This window comes from Coffea eugenioides, chromosome 2 (genome assembly GCF_003713205.1).
Source record: "Coffea eugenioides isolate CCC68of chromosome 2, Ceug_1.0, whole genome shotgun sequence".
NCBI classification, from domain to species: Eukaryota; Viridiplantae; Streptophyta; class Magnoliopsida; order Gentianales; family Rubiaceae; genus Coffea; species Coffea eugenioides.
The window spans coordinates 9,983,771-9,994,855 of record NC_040036.1 but is presented as its reverse complement, the minus strand read 5'-3'; the positions used below and the strand labels follow the sequence as shown (position 1 = coordinate 9,994,855).

The following is an 11,085-nucleotide window of genomic DNA, read 5'->3' as shown; positions in this document are numbered from 1 at the left end:
ATCTAAGTTTAAATTTTTAATATAAAAACTAAGTTTTAGAATTTGTCAAATACTATTTTTAGATTATTTTTCATAATCATTTTTTCATAATCAAATCTTGCAAAACTAGAAGCAAACCGGAGCATGCTCATGGCGTAGTATAGAAAATTCATTGGCCCTATTGGGTCCCCCACTAATATAACTCAGTGTGAGAATAATGTGTCAGCGAAAAAAGAAAAATTTTTGGTTAAAATGAATCGGAAATCGGCAAGTGATGACGTGTCAACTTCGTCAGTTAATCGGCGCATCTGTCTCTGCCTCTTTTCTTCCACCCAAAAAACTCCCGGTCTTTCCTCTCCTTTAAAATAAAGGCAGGAACACTTTAAAAAAAAAATATCTCAGAAATTAATTGATTTTCACAATTAAAAAAAATTCATAAAAAATTAGTTTTTCTCTCTCTCATATCTCCTTTTCTCGTCTTCTCCTCTCTCTCTCTCTTCTTGTACGTGTAGTGTATAAGCGTCTCTCTCTATTTATATTCCGATTTTCCTCGTATCCGTCTCCCCTCCCTCCCCAAAACTATTGCGTTCTCTTTCTGCATTTCGTTCTAATTCTAATTTATATATTAGTCAGAATAAATTAATCACTGAAGCAAGTTAGGGTTTTGTCATTGGTAGTTTCGACACTGCAATCGACGTATAGGCACAGCTTCTGAGGTACGTTATTTCTTTGCCTTCCACAATTTCATTTTCTCTTTTTCCAAGATTTTGCGGAACTTATCGTCATTGCTTTTTCCAGATCTTAATTTCGTTGGTTTGGGTTTTTCGTGTTCTTTTATAATTTTGTTTTGGTTTTAATTGATGTCGTGATGGGAGGAATTTTTGGAGTTTGACGTGTTTAATTTGATCAGGTGAGATGTACCGAACAAGTGATTTGAATTTGATGAAAAAGTGCACTTCTTTTGTCAATTCCATGGGGTTTGATCTCAATTTAGGATTAGGTTTAGGGTTTGGTTTACGTTTAGCCTTTCCCTTGTTTCTTCAATGTATTGAGTGGATTAATGTGTGAAAGAAACAGGATGTGCGAACTTGCTCTTTTGGGTTTGGGAAATGATGGGAATTTTTTGTAATTGAGGAAAACTATAATCAGGGGATCTTTTTTCTTGTTTTCTTTTGGTGGTGGAGGTGGTGGTATTGGACTGTTGTGTAGGTTATTTAGGCTATAGCTGGTGAAGATGACGGATGTTCGGCAACAACTTCAACAGAAGCCTGAAAGCACCACGACAGCTGATGATGCACGAGCTGAATTTGAAAGGGGGTTGGAGGAGTTAATGCGGGGGCATTTGGACGATTGTATGTCATTTGCGTCCTGCAGTTCTCCCCGAAATACCGAGGATGAGGATGATGAGGGTGAACAACTCGTGAGGAGAAGGAGAAGGTCGGAGCTTGAGGGGGATGATTTGGCTGAGTCATCTGCTGCCAGGAGGCGTCACTCGCGCATTTTGAGCCGGTGGGCTGCAAGGCAGGCGCAGGAGATGATTACCACTATTGAGAGGAGGAACCGTGAATCAGAGTTGATTGCTCTTGCAGGTTTGCATACAGTGTCCATGCTTGATTCTTCATTCCTAAGAGAATCACAGTCTCCAACTTCAAGGCGACAGGGAAATGTTGAGAGGCCGAGCACTCAGGCCTCGTCTATTTTGCAAATGTGGCGGGAATTGGAGGATGAACACGTATTGGACCGTGCTCGGGAGCGGGTCAGGGAAAGATTGAGGCAGCAGAGGAGTGTTGGGCCTAATACAAATGTTTCTAGCACAAACATGTCTGAAAGTCGGGAGAGTGAGAATCAGGGTAGCCTGGAGGATGCCAGCGAGAGTGAGAATGAATATGGAACTTGGTCCCATGATGCTATTGGCCAGCAGAATGGCAACAGGGATGAAGATAATTCTAGTCGTGAGCAATCTCCTGACCTAGGTGATACAGAGAGGGAAAGAGTTAGGCATATTGTCCGTGGATGGATGGAGACTGGAATCCGGGACCACTCATCTGGTGTTTCTCAGAGGAATGGTGGTTCTAGAGGGGAATGGCTTGGGGAAACTGAGCGTGAGAGGGTGAGAGTTGTCAGGGAGTGGGTCCAGATGACAAGCCAGCAGAGAGGAGCTCGTGGTGCCCATAGGGAGGAAGAGACCACTGCGATTGGTGCTCAAGTTGATCAAACTCGTGAAGGCTCAATGGGTGACCAGGAAGAAGGTCAACCAGAGCACATCCGCAGAGACATGTTGAGGTTGCGTGGAAGACAAGCTCTACTTGATTTGCTTGTCAGGATTGAGAGGGAAAGACAGAGGGAACTTCAAGGTTTGTTGGAACATCGAGCTGTATCTGACTTTGCCCATCGCAACCGAATTCAGGTTAGTTTCTTATCATTGATGCCTGCTGTGTCTTTGTATTGCACTTTAGCTCTGTCAGGTTGATTCTGATTGAAGCAGGTTGTGGTTTTTTTTTTTTTTCATTTTTAGTCATTTTCCCTAAATCTAGCGAGCAAAGTTCAAGTTTTATAGTCACTTCACTGTCTTTGTTGATTTGAAGTACTTGTGGCTACAAGATATGTCTAGAAAGAAGGAAAAGATACAAGTGATGCATTTTTTGAGTAATTTGGGTATGTTGCACCATAAACTTTTCTTCCTGCAGGTTCTTCGATTATGTACTGTGTTGTGCGTTTTGGCCTTGACATAGTTATTAAGTAGTGCTGTTCAATAGCCTCAGCTCTGGGCTAGAGCTATTTATACCTTACGTTGCACTGAAGATTTTTCACTTTGTTTCACTTCTCCTCTTCCTCTCCCCCCTCCTCTTTTTGTGTCTGATTAGGTCATTGCTAGATTAATCACTACATTATTAGATAACTTTATAGATAGTGAATTAGTGCACGCTTATTTTAAATTACAAAATTGATTGCAGAAGTGCCCTAAATTCTTCTTGTGTGAATGTTGGCATCACCATGCCCCAGGACATTTGTGCTGTTATGCTTTATGGGTTACTAACAACTATAAGTTTTCCTGGTAGGCGAAACTGATATGAACATCTAGATTAGGTACTTCTTGGTAATAATATCTTGCTGGAAGGAATGGTTAAGGTATATGTTAGGAGAAAACAGTTAAAATTTTTTTTGGATAGGTATTCTAATTTTCAGTTTTTAAGGTTTTACTGGAAGTCTCGAAGAGAGTGTTTATAATGTTTTTTAAGCACCTATCTTGACTTTTGAATGCAGAAGTTTTCCTGAATGGATTTTGATACTGTTTTTGTTATTTCCCCATAAAAATTTTAGAACGAAAACGTCACTGGTGAAGATTTTCATGCAATGGACATGTTTGTCTGTTAACTGGAAAGTGCTTATGAAGGACTTGAGTTTCGACGCAGATCATCATTTTCAATTACAATCTGAAAATCTTTTTTTTTTGTTTTTGTTTTTTGAGACATTGTCTTCGGCTTTTGTATATTGCTCTTGAAGACCTGAAATTTATGTATTTTACTTCAGTCACTACTCAGGGGCAGATTCCTACGGAATGAAAGGCCTGTTGAGGAAGAGAGACCACCTTCAGTGGCAGCTAGTGAATTAGTTCAGTTGAGGCAAAGACACACAGTTTCTGGTTTGAGGTGGGTAGTCTGCACGACCCAGATTCCAATTTTTCTCTTTTCTGCTTTTCATAAATCTATTTCTTTTTTTTTTGGTGTAAAACTTTGTTGTTAACCTTTTTATCCTCTGCATGTATTACTTTGTTACTTGATTGTGGTTATTTTGTGAAAATTGTTGAGCTTAGTTTAATGCTTATTTGACAACTAAATTCAATGTTTGATTATTTACCCAGTATTCTGGTCATTCATGATATTTAGCTAAAACCTTTGTTTGAAGTAGCTTCTTTGATAAGTATTGTTTTTTGGGTTTTACTGGTGAATATAAATAATTGTTTCTTTTTGATGTCTGGTGTATACATGGTTACTCAGTCAATGGTTTTGTATTCCTATTAAACCAAAACTTTTCAGACATCTTAATAAACTTCTTGCTGCTATCAGGTATCGCTATTTATGGGGCCACTTACATGAATTTGTCTGAATTGCAGAACAAACATTTGTATAGGACATTTTATGTTGTCCTGCTCGTTGCCATATTTCTCCTCATCCTTCCCCCGCCGGGTCAATTTGTTTTGAAGACTTGATATTCCATCGTGTTTAAACTCTGTTGGGGAATGTTTTATATAACTTATCATTTTAATTGGAAAATTGAATTGAAGTTGAATTGTGACAATGTTGAAGACCATGTACTGTATTATCTTTTGGAGTTATAAAATTGTTATTCATGCTTTTGAATCTGTTATTATAGGTGCTTTTATCTGCCATTTTTGTGTAGCATTGTCCTTTGTTCGTTTTTATTTGTTAGTAGGTGATCAGTGGTCTTGGCATATAATGCTACTTGGTTACTAAGAAACCTCTTCTTCTTGAGTCAAGAGATTGGTTCATGATTTATACGATGAATATATGCTTGTTCATTCTTCGGTGTACTTTGGCCTTCATTTCAAGGTACAGTTTGTCTCTGAATGCTTTATAATGCATTGTTATACATTTTCTATATGCTAGTGGTTTTTGGTGTATTTTAGTCCACTCATTTGCTTTATAATGTGTAGGTGCTTATGTATTTTGGTTTCCATGCTTTCGCCAATCTATATTGTTGCGTAATTCATCTTCATTCCCTGACTTATTTCTGTTGCAACCAGGGAAGGGTTTCGCTCCAGATTAGAAACTATAGTTCGGGGTCATGTAAGCAGCCCTCATGAAACCTCATCTACTAATAACAACAGTGATTCTAGAAATTATTCGACTCATTCAAATCATTCTCAGGAGGGTGAACATGAGAGTCTCGAGGAGTCTCATTCTGGGAGTATGGAAAGCAACCTTCATCACTTGCCAGGACGTACTGGAAATTTAGATGGTAGTGCAGCTGTCACTGGGATGGATCAGCAAGCAGTTCCTAATCAAGGAAGGGATATGCAGGAACAGGTTACTGAAGATGAGAGACATATCCAGCCTGAGATGACCTTTAATGAATCTAATGAATGGAGAGAGAGCATTTCAGAAAATATGGATGCAAATTGGCCTGGAAATTCAAGAACTAATTGGTCCCTCAGAACAGCAGGAAATGAAGGTGGAGATAATCGTCGTTTTCAAGAAGCAAATGAGGTTTGGCGTGAAGATGGCTCTCGAGAAGCTGTAGAAAATTGGTCCGAAGGACCTTCTGATCCTCCAAGAATGCGGCGTGCTGTTCCATATAGGAGACTTAGTAGGTTTCATCCTCCTGATGATGATAATGTGTATAGCATGGAACTCAGAGAGCTTTTGAGCAGGTAAATTCTATTTTCTGATTCTTCCTCTTGATTTGTATTTGACTTCCTCATGTTTGCTTGGGTAATCCACTTCCTCAACTTGGTTGTTCACTGTAGGAGGAGTGTCTCTAATCTTCTTCGCAGTGGCTTTCGGGAAAGTCTGGATCAACTAATTCAGTCATATGTGGAAAGGCAAGGACGCTCTCCAATTGACTGGGATCTGCATAGGAACTTGCCAATTCCTGCATCTCCAGAGCAGAATCTGGAACAGCAGGATGATGAAAGAAATGATGATCAAAATGATGTCATTGGTAGACCTTCAATAGTACTACCATCTCCCCCAGTACCTCCTCCACAACCACTTTGGCATCAGGATTTGCATCATTCCAGTTGGCCTCGTCAAAGTGTGCATCGCACTGAACTTGTGAGTAATCCGCAGGTCTTTTTCCAAGGTTTATCTGAAACACATGCATTCTGGATAATTTGGACATGACATGGGGCATAGGTGGATGCCCTTCTTCTTTTGAATATCATTACTGGAAAATGTTCCATGGCCTTCTTTTGAAGTTCTTAGAAAGTAATGACTCTAGGATAGTTTGTTGTGTCCGTCATTAGTTTGATGTCTAACCCAGGTCATTCACCTAAAACTCACTATATACAGGACATATGAAGTAGGCTTGTTTACTTTGAACAAGTTCTTCCAAGGTTTCAGTTTTGTTTAAATGATCATTCAACTCAAGATGTCTTGGTTAATGACTAGAACTGTGAAAGCTTTATGACCATTTTGATCTCTATAGTTAGCAAAATTAGACATATTTCTTTTTATCTCTATCATAGTTATTCATAAAAATTGGTGTGTTGACTACCAATTAAGTCATCCATCTGTCTGTTATTTATGTTTGGGCTAAATCCCTGAATATCTACTGCAACAGGAGTGGGAGGTGATTAATGATTTGAGGGCTGACATGGCAAGACTTCAGCAAGGTATGAATCACATGCAGAGAATGTTGGAAGCTTGCATGGATATGCAATTGGAGTTGCAGCGCTCAGTCAGACAGGAAGTTTCGGCTGCTCTCAATAGATCGGCTGGCGGACAAGGTCTGTGCTGGATTTTCATGCAAAACTTCTTTCATTTTTTCAACTTTACGGGAATCGCCAATGAGTTGGCATTCCCTTTGACGAGCTATGTACTTACATAATCTATTCCGCGTTCAATGCTCATACTGGGCCAATTTCTGAGTGTAGATTCAGTAATATTTCCTCAATTTTCTTATGAGATATATGAAGCTTCAGTTGTAAGTCTACTTGTACCAATTGTTTCAGTGATTTGAATAATATTTCAGGGCTTACAGCGACCTCAGAGGATGGGTCCAAATGGGGTCATGTCAGGAAGGGGACCTGCTGTGTCTGTTGTGATAACCAGATTGATTCCCTATTGTACAGGTATGCTTACCAATATGAAGAGATTTGTATTTAAAATGACAGGCACTTTTTTTTTTTTCAAGTAATCTTCACAAGGTACTTTCTTCTTAATTTGATACAACTCTTGTTCTGTAGATGCGGGCACATGTGTACATGTTCAAAATGTGCAAATGAGTTGGTTCGAGGAGGAGGAAAGTGTCCATTATGCCGGGCACCTATTGTTGAGGTGATCCGAGCTTACTCTATACTGTAAAAAATATAATAGGAATTAATTGTTCCGAGTTATAACAGTTTGAGGGAGCCATTTATCGGCCTGCTGCCTTTGCGGAGCTCTACAGGTTGTTATCTGTGTTGTAGTTTGCACCGTCCTTCTGATTATATGTGGAATGCTCAGCATTGTATAGTTGGAATGACAAATGGCATCTTCTTCTACTTCATTCATTCGTAAATAAGATATATTCTTTTATATGTTTTTCTCTGTCCTGTTTGCCTGTGACCGCATATCTACTACAACTTTTGGTTGTCATCAGATAGAAGCTGATGGCTGGTGTGCAACTGTTTTTGACTTTCTGTAAAATGGGCAGAATTTTCTCAGCTTTGCGAGCAAAATTAACTTAAAGGAGTTCATCAGTCAATTAGCAGCTTGCTTGATCTTCCATTTTTTCAAAGCTGATATCAGATTTGATATGGTTTCTTTATTGATGTCTGAAGTAATGAAATTGCTCTTTATAAAGTAAGAGGCCTCCCTCTAGTTGTAAGACTTGCGGTTCTCGTAAAGGAAAACAAATGCTTGAATTCATTAGGGTCGAAGGAAGTTATCCATCACAGCTGCAGGAGACATCATCCCGCGGAACAACTTTGGGTTTTAGAAGCCAAGCCCATTTTATTTTAAGATAAATCTTGGCGTTATCAGTGCTCATCCAAGCAAAATCTTACAAGGAGTTCAGCTTTGGTTTGGCAATTGTGGATATGCGAAGAAGACTAGAAGAGAGGAATGGAAAGTAACTCCTCTACATGTCAAGAGAGGAAGGTTTTGTAAAGTTTTTAAAATGCCGCTCTTGTCCTTAATAAGCTACTAAAAGTAAAACTTAGTTGTTTATCTGTGTGTAGATTATTTCATTTCCTCTGTAAAATCCCAAAAAAATTCGTAAAATCTCTGCTCGCCGCTTCTCTTCTCCCTTAAACTTCCAAATCAGCGAAAGCTTATTAGTGTGGTGATACAGCAAACAAGATAAAACAGAGGGACTGATCGGCTTCTGTTAATTGGAAGCTGATCAACTTCTCCCAAAAGAAAGGAAAAAAAAAAAGAGTAAATAGAGTACTTGATCTTACCACTATCTTTTTTCAAAATTGGCCCCACTTGCTGGGTTGTCTGGAATAAAACAAGGCCTTGTTTGATCGTCCCCTTTTGGAACCTGACCCTGTTAGATTGAACATCAAACTTGCTGCTGAATTCCACTATCAGATAACTGACGAGAACTTGACATGGACTTGAAGCCGGTTGGTACCCTCAAGCGATCTCAATTATTGATTAGCAAATCAATATTGTGGGTATTCATGTGAGTATAATTTTAGGCTCGTTCTTTATTTAGCCAATAGCCATAGTTTTTGCTTGTTACCTGGTAGTTAATTTCAGGCTCATTCTTTATTTAGCCCTTGTTTGTGGTTTGAAGATTTTCATATGACTGCGGTAACAATATATAGAAGCTGAGTTCGGCTAAGTTGATACAATTACAGCTACCAGCATTTTTGCGAATGTGAGAGTCTGTCTTACCTCCAAAAACGATTTGCAGTAGTATTAAATTGCACATCTTAACGACTCTATTACGTAGATCAAATTTTCTGTTGTACTGCCCCTTTTCCGACGCTAACAAAAATTGTGTCCATTTTGGTTGTTTGGTTCCATTTCTTCAAGCTGGTCCGGTTGCTAGTAAAGATCAAATTAGTATCTATTCCTGTATGGAGGGTTGAAACTGGGCAAGATGTTATGACAAGAGACCGGGCCATTTTGGAGTAATATTTCGTCTTATTTTATGTTATGTGGAAATTGAATCGCTAAAGTGAATAATTTTTTGTGCATTATTAAGTTGCGCTTTTATATGGACAATGACTGGTAACCATCCACTTCCATTCTTTGGCTTTTATATTAAGTTGCGGTTTTATATGGGTAAATAATGACTAGTAAGCATCCATTTCCATCCTTGGTTTCGGAACCTTATCCACTTCCTTTTTTTAGTAAGGTTGACTAAACTGACGACCAAATGCATCTACTATGGTACGGATGACTAATTCTGGTCATTCTGTTTGTTCGTTAAGGTTCTACCCGTCCTGTAGGCGCTCACCTCGCCATTTGAGGTGGTTCACTTCTTCATAATGCTCAAAGACCGAGGCGATTACCTCCCCTTTTTAGCTTTACTTCGTAGCTCATCTCCGTCTCCTTGAGGTAATTCCGTTTCGATTGTACCCCTAAGTTTAGTTACTCGATATCTGACACTTACAAGTACAACTGATAAATGTCAAGATGACATGACTGTTACCGTCGACTTGTTCAGACCTACCTCTGACACCGCCACCTTAGACTGACTCTCTACAGGTGATAGGGAGTCGGTTCCATCATTCCTCCTGTAGATCTCTCTACTATAGATATTCTCTTCCTTTTTTGTAGGAGAGGAGAGACTCCAACCCAGTTTAGTTTAGCCCTTGCTCATAACTCCAATCTCATTAGTTTTGGTTTTGCTCTCGATTTCTTATATAATTGACTTTAGCATCAAAACTAGATCGGGAGACAAGACTCCGACTGTGTCTCTATCTTGACAGGTGTACTTGTGTTACCGACTCGGTTCGTTGGTCCAAAAATCACCTCATCAATCATTGTGTTTGTGTTCTCTAATATTCCTTTAAAAGAGTGCCAGTATTAAGAGCCCTTATCAACGTGGGTGCATCCACCTTCTCGTCTTCGTTTCCTACATTTCCACCATATCTTATTTATTTTAATTTTTTGGGTGGCAAGCTCAAGTTATTCTATTCAATTCAATTCGTAATGACCTCTGGGGGGAGGGAGGCAGCATGTTGCACAAATTAATGCATTTATTTACTTGGAAGATAATGGGTATATGTCATATATAGCATGTACTAGGTGAAGCATATCCCTCTTCCCCCCCCCCCCCTCCCCTAAAAGTTAAAATGAGTAACGAAGGGTATATGACAATATAACAGACTAGCAATCTCGCGTTGAAAATATATTACATGACATTGACGAGAATTTTTCTTTTTAAACCTAACTGTCGAGGATCTTACTCATCTCATCTTTTACTCCATTTAACAGTTTTACTATTGTAACCGCATTTTATGGTGTAGTAGAATTTATTCAAATGAAAACCATGTTCGTAAATTTTGGAATTGGAAATGGATTTGTAAATGCAATTGCCTTGAAGATAGTGTGTTTCTTTGGAAAATGAAGCATGGTGAACTTCCCAAAATGACATGAGATGTGGATCAAATGCAAGTAAAATTAGCTTTGTTGTATTTATTTTGGGGTTGAACTACATTTGAACAAATTTCCGATTCTTCTTTTGGAAGAAAACTGAACCAAGAGCTAGATCTGAATTTGTTCAAATGGGTTCAGTTCAATAATTATAAGACGGAGAGATAGGGTTTGACGACTTCAGATTCCATGTAATACCTTGAGCATGTACTTCTCCACGCATAAACCTTCCTTCTTTTAGGACAATTCTAAGCTAATACACTGGAAATTATTAAATGTCCTTTGAAGTTAAACAAGCATGGATGGAGGGAGACCCTATTTACAGATTTGCTTGTGCTGCTTTCTTTGATTTGCTTTTCAATAACGTGCTTGGAAGATGACCCTGAACCTATATATAGTACAGTAGTACTACTTGAAGGATTTTTGGGAGCCTGTATCCATGCAAGACTTTTGTGTCTTCATATCCTATGTACATTGCCACCATATTTAAATGAGCATTTGAGACCGCCCTCCATGTTGCCAATTTATGTATCCAACTGTTGCTATTGATAATCGAAGAAAAAGAGGGGATAAAGTGAGCAAGTTGCAGAACTACATGACATTAAGGAGAGGATATTCATGTTCATGCATAGCATGTTACTATGGGAGGGAATAAATACCTTTCCTGCAGCTAAAAAATGTGAGGGTAGTATGTAATTATGCATACGGAGATCAATCATTTTAGTGAGTGTCTGAATGATGAGACAATATGTTGCATTGATTGTCTCTCAGAATATATTTTCAGAATATAATCAAGCTAAATTACCCAGTTTACAACTCTAAAATCTAC

At 38.8% G+C, this 11,085-nt stretch overlaps 1 protein-coding gene across 3 annotated transcripts; it reads left to right on the top strand.

Annotated features, from left to right (window-relative positions):
* Positions 1-519: 519 nt before the first annotated feature.
* LOC113762085 lies at positions 520-7,240 on the top strand. 3 transcript variants are annotated; one of them, XM_027305347.1, is made up of 9 exons: positions 521-695; positions 890-2,386; positions 3,511-3,629; positions 4,745-4,787; positions 4,869-5,371; positions 5,468-5,774; positions 6,283-6,448; positions 6,694-6,793; positions 6,908-7,240. In XM_027305347.1, the coding sequence occupies exons 2-9, from the start codon at positions 1,214-1,216 to the stop codon at positions 7,023-7,025; spliced, it is 2,529 nt and encodes an 842-aa protein (XP_027161148.1). In that variant the 5' UTR covers positions 521-695; positions 890-1,213; the 3' UTR covers positions 7,026-7,240. The 3 variants fall into 3 exon arrangements, with proteins under 3 accessions (XP_027161146.1, XP_027161147.1, XP_027161148.1); XM_027305345.1 differs by having other exon boundaries at positions 520-695; positions 4,745-5,371; XM_027305346.1 differs by having other exon boundaries at positions 520-2,386; positions 4,745-5,371.
* The last annotated feature ends 3,845 nt before the right edge of the window (positions 7,241-11,085 follow it).